The following is a 16878-nucleotide window of genomic DNA, read 5'->3' on the forward strand; positions in this document are numbered from 1 at the left end:
CATCGGTGGAGACCAGCCAAGATCCTCCAGATAGAATTCTCTAGACACCTAAAGTACTTTCCCCATAGAAATGTGGGTGGGGCTCGTTTTCAGACAGTGTGTGTTTATTTTCTACCTTGTACGCCTCACGTACAAGCGGACATGTTTATTGATGGCTAAGGCATCGGAGTGGGACAGACCATGCTGCCAGTTCATATTTAAAATGTCTCAGATTCCTCTTGCCAAATAAGCTGATAGCAGACACCCTTGTGGGTTCATGTGCAGACTGTCTCTCCCGGGAGGGGCTTGCGTTCCAGACAGGGTCACACAATAATTCCGTTGGAGCTGGGGGTATGGGGTGAGAAGGTTGCTTAAAAATAAAGACCAATGAAAGACATAGCTGTTGTTAACGATGATATTTGCAAGGCAAAAGTATCCAGGAAGTAGATTATTTGCCACAAGGGTGAGCCGGAATCTTTATGGATCTCAGTCTTTCGGGTGGGAAGAGAGATGGTGAAGAGACAGAGCCCTCCAGAAACTCTGGTCACTCTCCTCTTTAATGAATTCCTCGCTGAGGTCTGTCCCAGGAAATCCGTTTTGGAAACTGAGCTTTGAGCCGACTTGTCCTTCGTGGAGAGGAGGGCAACAAAGAGCCGAGAGTGATTCGAAGTCAAAGGCTTCTTAGTCTTGTCTCACAGTCCATGTCTCATAGGCCCTGGGCTTCATTTCTTTGTGAGGGAAGAGAAAACTGGGGACCGCTGCTGCCTGTTTCAGTGAATGCGGTTTTCGGAACATAAGCCCAAACACTGAGAGGAGAGCCCAGTGTCTCTATCCAGCCAGTGCCAACTTAATACATAGGTGCAGGGAGAGACTGTCTTCCTGGCCATTACATAAGATGCACTGGCTCGTTCATACCTTCTACGGTCCCCTCCCCTGGGGCTGCTTTTTTTTTTTTTTTTTTTTTAGGTTTGGGGCAGTGAGCAGTGTTTTGGCCCACTGAATGGGGCAGCAGTCACAGCAGTCACCAGTCCTGGAGTGCTTGTCTAAGCATCTCTAAGCTCACAGGATCCTGGCCCTGAGTGCCGCCTGGGGAGCTGGGCATCCTTCTCCGCAGACCTCTGCTGCCCTCCCACAGGTCCACACTGCCCTCCATAACATTACCACCAGGCCAACCTTACAGGACTGGCAAACCCCAGGCTTGTCCGCCTAGTCCTGGAATGCGAAGTGCAACCTGTCAAGCCAACAGTCGCCCCAGAAGTGAGTCCAGCAGTGGAGTGTATTTTAGGGACTGGTTCTGCCATGTCTTATCAGAGAGGCCTTTCTGTATTTGCTGTCTGGAATCTTAATTGGTTTCACAAAGCTTTGGGGAAAATAGTTCCAGGAGACTTCAGTCCCTCTGTGCAGTAAGGAAGCGGCTCACCAGCCCTTCTCTCTCACTTCTGCTCAGACCTCTGAGCTGCCTCCAGATACCCGCATACTGGACATGGGCAGAAGTCCCCCTGGGCGGGTCCCGGTGAGGTGAAAGCAGCTTTCTCAGGAGCTGCCTCGCCCTGTCCGTCCCTGGCCTACGCACTCCCACATTAGATCTGAAAACCATTAAGCTGTGTTTGTTTAGCACATTGTCCGGCATATGGTGACCAGCACGTGTGGGATGAATAAATGAACAAATAGAAAAGCAGCAGAAGCAACGTGGAAGTAAACAGGTCTCAGGCTGTGCTGCTTGAGTGCTGTCCAGGATCCGGCCTGCACTCCAGGGGAGACCCCTGTGGTCCTTGATGCAAAGGGAGTTCCAGGTCTTCCATCTCCCGGGTTGGGGCCTGCAGGGAGGGCCAGATGCTCTTTGATCCACATCCAGAAATTTTGCTCCTCAAGACTGAGTTCAGTTTTGGTGACTTAAACACGCAAGCAAACAACAACTGCAAATCTCTGGGACTGTGGCCCACATGAAGGCAGGGTAGAGTCCATTCTGCTGGCTGCCCCAGCTTTCCCTGCCCACTCTCCACTTGGCTGAGTGTCCCATGCTTGGACATGTCTCCCAAGGACCTCCTGATGGGTGTTCTTGCTTTGCCATTGCTGCTTCTCTGTGGAATAGGGGATTTTATATTGAAATCATACATTCTGGCTTCCCAAGTATGCTGACACATTGATGGGCTTTGAACATGCGGCTTCTCTGACTCTGGCAGGGCTCACCTGCCCATGCAGGTGCACCTACCTGCTCATAAAGGCTGAATGCAGTTTGTAGGCCCTTGTGTAGAGGCTGGGGTGAGGGGCGTGGCTGGCCTGACTGCTGGCTGGTGGGTGGGCGGCTTCCAGGAAGGGATGGATAAGCATTTCCCCTTCTGCCAGGAGCACCCCAACACAGAGGCCCACCGACTGTTGAGATCCAGGGAGGTGTTATTTACATCGTTGATAGTATTACTGGCAATATAAACAACAAAGCCTATATAATTACATATCAGGAAATTAATCCTGAAATGAAAGGTCTAAAATTCAAAGGATAAATTTGGAAGGTGGCGCCATGTAAGCTGCTCCATGCCTCCTGAGACAGGTTTTTACCAATAAACATTCATTCAGTCAATTCGTACTGACTACTGACTAGGAGCACACCCTATACTAGCACTGAAATCATGACGATAAAAATCAGTGGACAACTTATTAATGGGTGAATTAGTCAAAAAGAGATGCAGTGTGAAGAGTTGAATTATTCGTATTTCAACTATTGATTGAATGCCAGCTGCTCCCCCAGAGCTGAGCTGAGCATTCCAGGGAATAGAAAAGGCACTGGACTTTTGCTTAGGTGTATACATCAGTTGTCCAGACAAGACTAATGTACAAAAAATGGGTTGGGTTTGAGGCTAAATGAAGTGCCAAATAGTCTAATCTATGCCCTGTATGACTCTCATGATACAACTTTGTCTCCCCACCACACATTAATTTCCCAGAAGCTTTGGGGACAGAGTTTGTTCATCTTGAAGCTATAGTGCCGTGCAAGGTCCTGGGACTGGTGTTGGTCCTCAGAAAAAGCAATAAATGGAATTGAAGGTGGTTAGTGATTTCCAAACCGGGCTGGTCCACAGAGTCAGAAGTGTTTTCCTATTGACCCTCAGGCTGCAGAATTTCTGTTTGGGAGGGGGTCTGAGAAGCTGTCCTTCTGGTCACTTCCTGGTGAATCTGCTGTAGATCCAGATTTGGTGACATCTGGCATAGATTCCGGGAGTTAGACAAATGTATGGGAAAAAAGGTCAGTAAGAGAGGGAGAGGCTTTGTGCCTGAATACTCTAGCTCATTCCCTTAAGACCCAGCTCTGGTGCCACTCCTCTGAGCTGCTCTCCAGGCTGTCAGTCACGCCCGGTCCCATCTCTGAGCCCACATGCCTTGGTAGCCACTCCTGCTGCACTCGTTGCTGAAAATTGTTAATTTGAATTTAATTCCTTGATTAGGCCGAGATGCTCATAATGAGAGACAGTAAGTACATAGTAGGTCTTCAATCAGTACAGCGTGGCCTGGTGTTGCTTCAGTGGATGGGTAAGGTTTGAGTGGGGTGGGAGAAGGAAGGCAGACACTAGACGTGGAGCACTGAATGGGCAGCCCCAGGGGATCCCAAAGACCTCGGGGAATTGAACCTATCAAGGAAACAGGGGTGCCTGGGGAAGACTGATGAGCCCAGTAAGGGAGTCTGGACTTCTGCTGTGGGGTGTAAGGAGCCCTGAGAGCTTTGTGAGCAGGGTGAAGGCAGCGTCAAGAGGTGGGAAGTAGGTGATGGGAAGCGGACACTAGTTAGGCTCCTGCAATGATTTTGGTGGTGGTTAGAGACAACAGGTAGTCACAATCCAAGCCACACATGGCCCGAATTTTGTGCTGTTCCTGATTAGATTTTACCCACAAGCAGTTACTGAGTATCCACCATTGCTAGAGGCACAGACACCAGGCCCTCTGTCATCAGAAGGCTCACTGTCTGATGAGGTGGGCAGGCCCACAAGTAGATCAAGGCAATAGGATATATGAAACCATCATTGGTAGCCCCACAAAATACTGTGTGGGAAAAGGGGGCGAGGGGAGGCCAGGGTGGGACTTCAAAGAAGAACAGTGCAGCCCAGAATACTACCTAGCCAGGCATCATTGCGTTCATCCTCGTATAACCCAACAGGGTCAGAACTATTATTATCCCCATTTTATGGATGATGAAACTGAGGTTCAAAGAGGTTAGGTAACTCATCTGGGCTCACATACCTAGTAAGTGGCAGGTCAGGTTTGCAGCCAGTCTGCCTGACTCCAGGAGTTAAACTGGGACCCCTGACACTCTGCCACTTTTGATGTTTCATCTCTAAAGCTGACTGGGATTTCACAGAGTCTGGCTGGGCATTCCACATGAGCAGAGGCACAGGGAGGGAGGCGTGAAAGAGTGGGGTTTATCTGAGAACTGTGGCTGGCTCAGTAAGTCTAAGTAGGAGGGGTGGGTGGAGTGGAGAGAGAGCAGACTGGAGAGCAGGGAAGGGGTGAATCATGGTGGGTTTTGTTTGCTTCACTGAGATGTTTGGACTCCACCCTGAAAGTTGTCAGGGAGCTGTTGACGGACTTGAAACAGGAATGGAACCTGACCAAGTGTGCATTTTTGATATACAGGTCTCTCTGTCGGCAGCTTGAGGAACAGGCTGGTGGATTGGAGGGAGGTGATCTGGAAGCAGGAAAGGCATTTATGAGATTCTGAGAGATCCAGGTGAGAGCAAGAAGGAAGGACAGGGTGGAAGGCAGTGGACGAGGTTACTGAGGAGGCAGGACTTGGTGACTGGCTGCCTCTGTGAGATGAGAGAAAGGGGCCAGAGAACGTGACTCCAAGGGTTTGGCTCAATGGTCAGGTGCAGATGGTGCTGCTCACTGAGGTTAGGGGTGCGGGGGAGGAACAGATGGGGGAAAAGGCAAACTGACTGCATGTGAGGTCTGTAAGAGGAGATATGTAACTGGCAGGTGACATAAGGGCCTGGAATGTAGCAGGGAGATAGTCATGGAGGGATAGCTTGGGGACCATCGGGGCATAGATGCTGGTGGAACTACATTAGGGTTTAGGTCCTTGAGAGTGAGAGGAGGTAAAGATCAGAAGCTTGGGACACAGCAGAAGTTCAGAGGCAGGTAGAGAGGGACAAGCTTGCAAAGGCTGACAATGGGCAGACACCAAGGCAAGATAAGGTCCTGTAAGTGATGACTGGATTTAGCAACAGAGAGAGTTGGTCATGACCTCGGGCATGATGCCGACTGGGGTGGGCTACGTGTGGGAGCAGGAACCAGATTGTGTTGGGTTGAAGGGTAAGTGGAGGTGAGAAAGAAAAGGAGGGAGAGTGCCGTTTAGTTTTCTCCAGTAAAAGCAAGTATGGCTCTAACTGTGGTTAAAGTTGTCACATCTTAAAGAAGGACTTCACATTGGTAAATTCACAAATCAGAAAAAAAAAAGATCAGAAAAACTTTAGTCAGGCAAAGAATCCCCCTCCTCTTTTTTTTTTTATCCTCACCTGAGGACATTTCTTTTATTGTTTTTGGAGGGAGGAAGGGAAAGAGAGAAACATCAATGCGAGAGAGAAGCATCAATTGGCTGCCTCTTGTATGCCCCCAGACTGGGGCTTGAACCTGCAACCCAGGTATGTGCCCTGAGTGGGATTTGAATCCACAACCCTTTGGTTACAGGATGATGTTCCAACCAAATGAGCCATGCTGGCCAGGCGCCGTCCCCCCCGCCCCCCGTTTTCTTTCAATTTGAAAAATGTGGTCACTTGTCACAATTCTTCAAAATTGGAATGGGGGGATTTTGAAAGACAGATTCATGAGACACAGCTGGGCTGTGAGTGTCCCAGGTTCATTGCTCCTTGGCTGTCCTGGCTCCTGAGTGCAGGGCTGTGTGCAGAGAGAGCAAGCGTCATTGAGAAATCCTTTTCAAACTGACTTTGCCATGACTTCTATCCCTCCTCCCCAGCATCCCTCTCTATCCTCCAGACTAATTACTAGGGTTCAAGTCCCTGAGGCCTAATTTTGGCAAGTCAGGAGATGTAGCGCCATCCTGATACAAAGGTTCACCTGGGGAGTGATGTTAAAGGTGTGCTGGGCAAAGACTTGATGGAAATAAGCTTTTAGCTGTCCCATGTCGGCATAAGGTTGACTGAGGAGAGAATGAATCACCCTCACCATCTATGTGAAAATGCACCAATTTCTGCCTCAGTTGAGCTTGGGATATCTCAGGGCAGTGGGAATTGTCCCCAGGGCACTGTGCCAGAACAACACTTAATGACACATCTGTGAGCCTGATCTGAGAGGCACCTTCATTTAGTTCTCACAGGACTCTCTGTTGTTTGTGACTTGCTCAGGGAGTGCTCAGTGACTCATAAGATCATATTTTTTCCATCACACCACACCGGCTTCCAGGGACTCAGCTGAGGATGCAGGGAGGTATTGAAACCCTGGAAATGCCTTGGCCTAGTTGTCCTATTCTCCTGTCTTATTCCATTTCCAAATAGGGAAGGGATATGCTTCCTCAGCATGGGTGTGTGTGTGTGGTGCATAAGTAGAGGGTTGGATGAGTTTATTTCTGGGGGTGAAGCAACTTTTCCAGGATATCAAGATCCTAATAAAAGGGAAGATAGAAAACATGAAAGAACTGGTTGTTTGGGATATTAATTCCTGTGTGACCGACCTTCTTCTCGGAGGGAGTGCGTTCTGACATGGGCCACGTTTGACATGTCCACCACGCTCTGGTTTCCCTGCTGTATCAGTTAATATGAGGTTTTCTGCCTAACAGAAGCACCCTTGATTCCCAGTGACTCCACATATGCGTTTCTCACATGTGTAAAGTTCAAATGTTCCTGGCCATTGAGGGCTTTCTTCCGAGGGCATCAAGGGGGTCTGGCTCCTTTCTTCCCATGGCTTTGCCATCTTCAGCATGTGTCTCAAGGCTGCTGTGCTCTGGCAAAAGTGGAGAGAGCACAGAGGATCACCAGGGGAGGCTCTCATGGGTTGGTCCTAGCAGTGGTGTGAGGCCCTGCCGCTCACATTCCGTGACCTAGACCCTGGCCATGTGGGGTCGCACAGCTGCCAAGAAGGGCCCAGAAGGAAGGAGCAATGTGGTAGGTGTTCAGATAGCCCGTCTCTGCCATACCCACCAAGGCTGGAAAGTCACCTCTCCCCTGAGAGCCATCGGTATATTTTATAGCCACTGTCCTCATCTGATACTGAATCGAGATCTCACTACTCCAGGTCCTAGTGTTTTGAGTTTGATGGAAGAAAGGTAAGGGAATATCAAGAATTAAAGGGTCTAGACCAGAGACCAAGTCCCTGATGTGGTGTGCGAGGGAGCACTTGTATACCTCCGTCCACTTGGCTGGGAAGTAGTGTGAGTATGGGGGGCTTAGGGTGTGACCTCTGAACTCTGGCGATGGGGCTTCGAGTAACATGTTCAGCGTTTCTGGCCATGTGACCTGGGGCAAGTGGCTAACTTTTGTAATTCTTTGAAAAATGGGGATAATAATAGTATATAACTATACCTTAGTTTGTTATAATGATTAACTTATTTAATATATATAAAGCTTTTAAACATTGCTTGAGACTTCATAGATGCTCATTAAATGTCAATGATGATCATTTATTTAGCACATACTATATATACAGCACCTTGTGCTAGGAACTGGGAGTACGGAAGTAAAAATTAATTTCAACACAGAACTGATAATAGAGCTAAGCACAGGATGCTTTCTATGCCTATGAATTTGCTTATTCTGGGTACCTCCCACCATTAGTTTTGAGATAGGCTGGCCTCCTGGAAATGTGAATCTAGAGTTCACAGTTTTCCTGGCACCCAGCATGTGATTGAGATGATTTGGGGCACATGCAGATAGACTGAGTTTTGTTGGTAAGATGGGCTCAATGTGTGTTGAAATGGGTTGTTTCGTCACGTCCTGGCCCATAAACAGATACATGGGTTTCTTTCTTGTGGGTTCACTGGCAAAGGATCTTGGCATTCAGCTGAGATTGTGTCAAAGACACCGTCTTGCCATTCACTGGCCTGGCTCCGTGGGAAAAGGTCTGCCGCACTGGACTTGAGGGCCTGAGGTCCAGACAGCAGGGCAGCCTTGGGGGCCTTCCTGCCCTGCCAGACTGTAGCCAGTTCGTTAAGTGGAACTGGCCAGGGCTCCCTGCAGGATGGCTCTCCAGGAGAGGTTCTGGAGAACAGTGGCACTGCCAGTGGGGTGGGCCTGGGGAAAAGACACAAGAGCCCACCTCCTACTGCAGAGACCCACAGTCTGGTCAGGGAGAAAAGACCTGTGGGCTTGCAATGTGTGTATAGGTGAAGGCTATAAAAGTTATGCATGCTCCTGGTAGGAAATCTGGGAAATACAGAAAAGCATAAAGCTAAAACTAAAAATCATCTGAAATATTATTTCACACACACAACCACTGCACACGTCTGGCTTGTTTGCTGTCCCACAGATACTACCTTATGGAGTTGGATCGCACTGAGAACCTGAAATCGTGTCCTGCTTTTCACTCTGCCTGAGAGCATACGCATTTCCCCATGGGTCAAATGTCTTTATAAATATTATTTTTAAAGGAGTGCCTAATACTTGATTGTTTGGTCGCACCATAACTCATGAAACCACGCCCTATTGTTGACATTTGTAGACTTTTGGAGCTGAAAGCACTCCAGAGACACAGAACTGAGCTCACTTTTTCGTTTGCCCAATGACTGCAGAGCAGCAGGGCATGTTATTTCCATCTACGTGGTGCATAGTGACTGGTGATGGAGTGTGGATTTGGAAGTGAAATGGAACTGGGTTCATTTCACAGCATCTCTACTTGTTGCCTGTGGGATATTGAGGAGTTGACTAACCTCTGTAGATCTGTCTTGTCCTCTGTCAAACAAAGATGGCTAAGTGAGATCACGGGTGTGAAGGGTCAGGGAGAGGGTCAGGCACAGTGTGAGCAGCTGAGCAGTGTGGCTGTTGCTGTCCTCATGAGGGCGGTGAGAGGGGCAAGCTCAGCCTCCGCACACCCAAACCAGAGCTCTGCCACCTCAAAGGCTCTGGTTCTCCTACAAGTTTCTTGAAGAGAGGCTCAGAGGTGCACATGGAAGTGCAGAGCACTGGCTAGAAATCCTTATGGAAAAATGTTTAAAATAGGTGTGTGCACACATGTGTGCATATGTGCACACCTATATATGTGCATGTGTGCACTCTTTGCCTGTATATATACATATGTACACACTGCATGCACATACATGTGTGTATGTGTGTATGCCTATATATACACGTGTGTATGTACATATAATAGGAACCACATATGTCCTTACATTATACTTACTTACATTAAAGAAAAGCAAGCTGGGAAAGTCCTGGAATGACTTTTTATCCCCAAGGTCTTTCTTACAGACTAGGAACAGAGAGGGAGGGAGAGAGAGAGAACATCACCTCACCTCACCTCACCCCACCCCACAGATTTGTTGTGAGGACTCCTTAGGATAATGCAGGTGAAAAATCCTGGCCTGCTGTGGGCCTCTGATGGTGTTGGCCTTCTTCCTAGCAGTGTGACTGGTCAGCATACAGCTCTCTGTGTCATTGTGGGGGTGGAGGGGGTCACCTGGGGATCTGCTACTGTGAGTGCTTGCATGAGGAGATGGGTGGAGCCGAGGGAGTGAGAGTGTACGAGGTCACTCGAGGACAGACCAGTGGAGTCAACTCACTGTTGAGAAAGAGTGAGGAGAGGGCTGAGTCTGGAAGGGCAAGGACACATGACCTTGGGCTCTCATGGGGAAGCAGCATAGAGAGCCCGGGGTTGGCAGTGGACCTGGAGCCTCTTTCCTAAGGTCCCTACCCTGGGGCAGTGTGGACAGAGGGCAGGGTGTAGGCCTTTGCTGCAGACTGGGTACGTTTGGGCTCTCACAGTTCATCCCCTGGGGGTTTTCATCAGCTTTTCCTAGTGGGGCCCCAAACAGCATGTGTAAGAAGACTGCTGGCACGTCTGTGTTCAGCCCACATAAAGGGCTCTGACTTCCTGTGGGTGATCGCAAAGGCTAAAACCGGGAACTGTTGGAGAGACAGGATTGATCTCACTGAGGCTGTCTTCTAATGTGAGGAGACAAGGGTGGAGCAGGCTGCTCCTGGAGGCAGTGTGCTCTCCGTTTTGGTAGGTGACCAAGGGAAGTCTGGGGACTCCTGGCTGGAAGAACAAGGGGGCCCTTTCAATCCTTTTCCATCTCTGAGAGTTACCCCTTTTGATTCAAGTCGGTCACCCTATGCCCTCGTAGATGGAAAGCCGGGCCTCCCTGGACCCACTGAGAAGATGATGTCTGCAGGTATTGCCAGTAGACTAGGTGTTGTGTCCATGCTGGGCTCTGCAAAGGTCAATGCAGTGTGTGTGGGGGGCGTTTCCCACTGCCAAAGCTCTGAGCAGCTCCTGCCTTATCTCAGGTGTTGGATGCAGGTAGCCATGACCAAAGGTTTTCTGTATTCAAGGTACAGACCTAGAGCTCCCAGTCCTTCCAGCCACTCTGTGAGTACATGGTGGCAAACACCCCATTTCATTGCTAAGGAAACTGTCCCTGCCCAGTGGCCTTTTGGTGAGGTAGACCTGGGAGCTGGTAAGTTGGAATGGGGAGCTTGGGAATGCCAATAATGAGAGGGTTTGGTTTTTAGATTGCATTTACCTCAAAAGGTTTCTCACCTTATGCCTTGAGGGTAGGGTTCAGGATTGAGTTTTTTCTCCTGAGCCAAATTGCTGCTTTGTGGGAAGGTTCTGTCCAGTGTCCCTCCAGCCCTCCTTAAGTTTTGATAGGACTCTGCCATTTATCCACCACCTGCTCACACTGTTTGATGTTATTAGACAGGTGATGAGGCTCAGGGCAGGCAGGAGGTGTGACAGTCCTAAATGTGAGTGCACTGGCAACTCTTGGGCCAGGAGGCCCCTTCTCTCATTTGAGAGGTACTTGGGGATTCTGCATAAACCTTAGGCTTGTCTCCCAGATGCCATGGGCCGGGCCCATTACCAGTGCTGCCACCGGCAGTTTGAGGCCCTGGGTTTTAGTTTGTGGCAGCCAGAGGCAGGGAAAAGGAATTGCCTTGTGACTCATGAAGTCACATATAAGGCAGAACCACAAATAAGGGACTTCAGTTGGCAAAAACCAAATTGCTTCAAGGCTATTCTTGGAAACTAAAGCATCACATCTTGTTTCTTCCCAGAAAATGCAGAAATCTTTCATATTTTTGGGTAGCTAGTTTTATTTATATTTCACATCAAACTCTAAAAGGGCAACAGTTGGGTGGTGGCTGACAGGGAAGACATTAACAAGAGCTATTACTCAAGATCCTTTGACTTAACTAATTTTTCTCTTTTAGAAGGAGAGGGGTAGCCACCAAAAGTATTACAATCCAGTTTCTGGAAGAAGAGGCTTGAAACTCAGACTCAGGCTCAGACTCAGAGTCCATCTAAGCCAGCCTTTCTATTCCATTAATGAAACCACCTTGTACTATGTGGGTTTTCAGTTCATTACCCAAACCTTCCCCACTGCATGTATGGAGCACTTAAAACTCAGAAGTGAGGTGTCTAAGGAGACACAGATAGGAAGTAGATTTGAGCCCCAATCTGAATCAAAAGACCACAGCCTCTAGTTTTAAAGTACATAATTCCTTGACCTGGAAAGCTAGTCCTAGTGGTTATCAGTTAGGTTCCCTTTCTCTTCCTTCCAATTTGATAAGGTCTGAGCCATTTGAAGAATAGTAATCAGTGCTGGTTATCATGTAGCCACCAGATGCTGAATGCATCACCTACATGGTCTAATTTAATCCTTACAACCCTATGAAGTGAGTATTATTATCCCCATTTTACAGATGAGAAAACACCTGAGATAAATTAGATACTTGCCTAGGGTCATACAGCCAGCAAGGGCACGTGACCTGGTTCGCCTCCAAGTTTGCCAGACTCTATAAAGATTCTGGTGTTCTTCTGTGAGAAACCTGCCTCGCAGGTATTAGAGTCATTTTTAAGGTCTTTGACTTCAACCAGAGAGCTGATTTTAAAGGCTGAGACTAGACCCTTTAGATGCAGGAAGGCAGGTCTGAGCCTGGTACGGGCTGCGGGGTTCAGTCCAAAGCAGCACTTATCTTCTGTCTGGCTGTCTCCCTCCACCTCCCTTATCTCACTCTAGATAAGAGCTGGTTCCTGGAGCTCCCACGCCCACCCAGCGGCCTCAGCACCACCTTTGGGTCTTTCCACTGGAGGCCTAAGATTAAGTTGTTCATTATTCTTCTGGGGGGGAGGAGAGGAGGCAGCTGGGGTTGGGAGGAGACAGGTTCTTCTAGTTTGTAAGTGATTCTTGGCAGCCAGGTCTGGCTTGATACCTCTAAGCACTTCGCCATTTTAGATGAGGAGGAGTTGGCAACTTGCGGAATTGATTTTCAAGCTGGTGCGTTCCCTAGAGAGAAACCCGTCCCATGTGGTGAACACAGCACACATTGCCACATCTACTTAGTGCCTCCCAGAGCCAGGCTCTGCTGTCCCACATGTTTCTGGCCCTTCGCAGCAACCCTGCCAGATGCAGAGTGTCACCTGTCTCTTACAAAAGAAGAAACTGAGGCTTCTGTGGCTTGCATGAGGCCCCGTGGGCAGCAAGGGGCCAAGCTGAGCTTTGGATTCTAATACCCCCAAAGCCTGTGGTTTTCTCTGCACCACCAGCCTATCCTCAGAAGAGACTGCAGGATACCAGTGGAATTCAAGCACTTTTCTACTCATCAATCAGCGACTGCCTCTTTTGTTCAATGCTGGGCAGAGAGGTGGTTCCAAAGATAAAGGCCGAGGATATTAATACTCTCTGAAAAGCATATGAGTCCTGTTCTCTGTTTATGCTCTCTGGGTGGCAAGTGTTGGACGGAGGAAAGTTGAAACACAGGAGGAGGCAGTGTTTATGCGAGCGATGCCAAAGTGAGCATTGTGGATGGTGAAGAAGCCGGGAGAGCATCTGTGAGGGCTCCATGTTTTCCCAGTGCCAGGCAAGCCGGAGCCAGCTTTCCAAGGCCATGGGACTTGTCGAGTTGCAGGGATCAGGGCAGCCAGGTACATTCCCATGGAGGACAGAGGCCTGGCTGAGAAGTGGAACTTGGTTAGCCCTGGACCAGGAAAAGTACTATTGTCTCTTCAGCTGAGCCTGGTGCAGGCGTGGCAGGAGCTCTTGTGGGGAAGTGGGAAGGGAGGGTGGGGTCCTATTCTGTGGCTGGTGCCCCCCTCACTTGTTGGTATTTGAGCATCTGGAGAGTGGGTACGCCTGCCCCCAGCAAGCTGCTCCTTACAGGTGGTGCTCAGCCAGGCTGCCATGCCAGGTTCATGGCTGAGCTTTCCAAACCGCTTCCTCTTCCTACTGCTTTCCTCACTGTTGCCTGGGCAGCCCCTCAGCTGCCTCCTTCTCCAGTCCACCCTCTGCCTGCTCACCTTCCCAAAGTCTTGTCACAGCTGCTGCTTCATCTCCTGCACCCCACGGCCCCCTGGAGAAGCCAGACCGCTCCACGATCTGCTCTGGGCTCCCCCATGACACTACATTATGGGTCCCAAACTTTCAATGCATTGAACTTGTTGTTCTGCAGCTGTACTGGCTTTTTCTACACTCACACCTTTGTATGGTATTTCCTTTGACTGAAAGGTCCATTCCCCAGTTTTTAGTGAAATCTACCATGTTCCTAAAATTGCAGCATTTTGGCATTTGCCTCTCATGGCTCCTCTAGCTTTCTTGGCCACCTCCTGCTCTGGGCTTGCATGCACCGTCTTCATATTCTACAAGTGCCTGCCTGCTGTCTTGTAATAAACTCTTCCTGTGCCAGGCCCCATCTCTGTATCCCCAACACCTAGGGTGATGCATGGCTCTGGCTAAGACACTAGTTATTGATGCTGAATGAATGAGTAAAGGATTAAGGAAGAAGATAAACACTGGTCTCTCTCTCTGCTTGTAGTATTATAAAGCCAGCCCACAATCCAAATGCATCCATAATAGCATTCCCATCTGGAGAGTGGGAAGCCGCCCAGCTTGAGGGCCTTGTCGCTGTTTGCTGACCTCCTCCAGCCAGGCCTCTGTCTTGGGGAGCTCAGTGTGCTGTATCCTCTCATTTACAGACCCCCACAAGCCCTCCTGACAGCTGGGCCAGCCCCAGCTCCTCCATGCTGGTCTTCTTGCACTAGCTTTGGATTCTGGAAAAATATCTAGTGCTTTGGAAAATCAGCTCTCATTTATTTTTGTTCCTTTGAAACTTAAATGACTTTCCCAAGAAATGCCTGAGGTTAGAGTGGTACAGAGAGAAAGGACGATGGCCAAAACCCAGGCAAGCTATTTTTGTGATGTGAATGCACACCCATTACATTTTTCCTTCCATCAGCCTAAGCACTTGTTCCAAAGGGCTCACGGCACACGCTTACAAAGCATAGGCTCCTCTTGTGCATCTCTGATGGCAGCAGATGCTGTGGCTCCAGCAGATACCAGGAACAGAGTGAAGTTTTGAGAAGTCGCTGTTTGTTGTCTCTCGAGGAGAAAGACCTGCCCTCTGGTAACCAACAGAAAAGACGTAACGATTGATGTCCAGGGATAGGTGAGATGGTCATGGAGCCTAGGGAGGCACGTGCTCAGATGTCTTTGGTCTGTGTACCAGTGTCATGTGGCTAGGGTACCTCATATTAGTCAACCAATTTGTAGAAAGAATTATAGGTATTTAATGGTGTTACATCTAGAGTGCTTTTCTGTTTTATCCCTTTTACTAGTTACTATTTCTAGAATCATCTGTCTCACAGAAAATTTGATCAGGTAATGTTGACATCAGCCAGGGAATCGCTTTGAGCTCCCTGTGGTTCTCGTCAGCCAGCAAGAGGCGTGAGGAGAGAGATTGCCAGCAGGCAGCATTACCAGGTTAGACAGCTCGACTGGACATTTTCTACAGATTGCTTATGTTCAGTATTAAGTAGCATGTTTAGTATCTTAAAGGAGTTTCATCTGATCTCTCAGCACTCATCCCTGCCCACCCTTGGAGCTCACCTCTGCCTCCCCCTGCCTTTGCAGGTGTGACGTTTCTCCGGTGCTTCATGGTGTCCTCCTCCACCGGCTCCACACCGCTGCTCCACGTGGCTCCTGAAACATGGGGGAAAACGAGGACGAGAAGCAGACCCAGGCTGGGCAGGTTTTTGAGAACTTCATCCAGGCTTCCACGTGCAAAGGCACCCTCCAGGCCTTCAACATCCTCACACGGCAGCTGGACCTAGACCCTCTGGACCACAGAAACTTCTATTCCAAGCTCAAGTCCAAAGTGACCACCTGGAAAGCCAAAGCCTTGTGGTACAAATTGGACAAGCGTGGATCCCACAAAGAGTATAAGCGAGGAAAGTCATGTATAAACACCAAGGTAAGGGAACACACACGTGGACAGTACTGACCCCCATGGGGCATGCCGGCTGACTTGTTGAGAGGGCGGGAAGCTGTTGCCATTTTGACATTCTGAGGTTTCTAACAGGTGTGAGTGTGTTTTATCACCTTGCTTGGTTGAAGGTTTTCTTTGTCCGTATGTACATGCACAGCTTATACTTTCCATCTTATCGTGGTGGGTTTAGCAACTATTCTTGTGGCCTCTCCAAAGCAAAGAAAAGAAAGGCAGGCTCTCCCTGGCCGAGTGGCTCAGTTGGTTGGAACATTGTCTCGTACACCAAAAAGCTGCAGGTTAGATTCTTGGTCAGGGCTTGTACCAGGCTGTGGGTTTGATCCCCAACTGGGGCACATACAGGAGGCAACTGACCTATGTTTCTCTCTGTCTAAAAGTTTTTTTAAAAAACAGTGGAGACAAGAACATGTTTGACATTGTTACTTCTATTATTACTGCTACTATTACTGCTAGTAGCCACTATTTATTGAGCAACTTCTACGTGCCAGGCACTTTATATACATGGTTTCAATGAACACCCACAGTAGTCCATTGGGCCATTTTAGAGATATGGAAACTGAAAAGTCAATCACCTTGCCCAAGTTCATGCAATTGGAGGGCAACCTTGGTCTGAGTCTAGTGTTCACGTCTTAAACTCTGTGGATAGGCATAATCAGAGCAAAGTTTCGCTCTGTTCTCATGGGAGCAAACATTTTAGAAAGATGCCCTGACTTTAATTGGCTAAGAAATAGATCTTTTGTCCTTACTGCCTTCCCCCCGCCACACACTCTCTTTCTCCTCAACCTCCCATTCTCTACCATTCCACCTCCTTCCCCAGGATGCATTTCTCTGCTCAGGATCTCACTTATGGTTAACCCTCCACAAGCTGATTGATTACTTCCCCCATTGTTTGGCCATAGGCAACATCTGTGAAGGTGGGGCTGACCAGCACATCACATCAGAGATAGCTCTTCAATGCCCACCGCTGAATGGACACTTAGGAGTCAAGACTTCCTGGCTGGGCCTTGGGGGCTGTCCGCCCTGGGCACAGGGCCAGACTAGATGTTTAGGTTAAAAGTGAGCGTTCTGTATTTAGATCTCACAGGAGAGAGCTCAGCCAGAGCCCTTGGAATTCTAGTCGGTGCCAATCCCAGACAAGAGGATTGAACTCTCCATGGTGATGGGGACTGTTGTGTGTTTGTTTTGGTGATGAGGAGCCGTTGAGTCCACCGTGGGATATGGCTGCTTTCCCTTGCCCCCAGGGAGACAGCTGCCAAGCTCCTCTGAGGCTGGGACGCACAACTGTATGGAAGATGGGAAGAGCGCTGCATCAGGGTGAAACGGATCAGTCACTTTAGCCCAGAGCATCCTGGCCATCCAAGCAGTGCCTGCCCACAACCTGCCAAGCATCAGCATTACACACAGGAGATGGATGTGGTACAGAGAGAGAGGGAGAGAAAGAAGGGGACCAGTATCCTATGTGCCA

General features: G+C 49.0%; 1 protein-coding gene and 1 long non-coding RNA gene across 16 annotated transcripts in view; one reads left to right on the forward strand and one right to left on the reverse strand.

Moving 5' to 3' along the window:
• LOC114499263 (F-actin-monooxygenase MICAL2) overlaps positions 1–16878 on the forward strand; it is a 214194-nt gene that overhangs the window by 34337 nt on the left and 162979 nt on the right. For all 15 annotated transcript variants that reach the window (XR_004903918.1, XR_003684805.2, XM_036029035.1 and 12 more), the window contains one exon: positions 15041–15380. Coding sequence is in view for 13 of the 15 variants with exons in the window: in XM_036029035.1 (XP_035884928.1) it covers positions 15117–15380 (264 nt within the window). In the remaining 2 variants the exon portion in view is untranslated. The remainder of the gene's footprint in view (positions 1–15040; positions 15381–16878) is intronic.
• On the reverse strand, positions 9276–16830 carry LOC118501294. Its single transcript, XR_004903919.1, has 3 exons — positions 16291–16830; positions 15017–15109; positions 9276–13084 (listed from the first exon to the last, which is right to left on the reverse strand). It is a non-coding gene; the product is annotated as an uncharacterized LOC118501294 (long non-coding RNA).

The sequence above is a fragment of the Phyllostomus discolor genome, chromosome 6, assembly GCF_004126475.2.
Source record: "Phyllostomus discolor isolate MPI-MPIP mPhyDis1 chromosome 6, mPhyDis1.pri.v3, whole genome shotgun sequence".
Classification (NCBI taxonomy): domain Eukaryota; kingdom Metazoa; phylum Chordata; class Mammalia; order Chiroptera; family Phyllostomidae; genus Phyllostomus; species Phyllostomus discolor.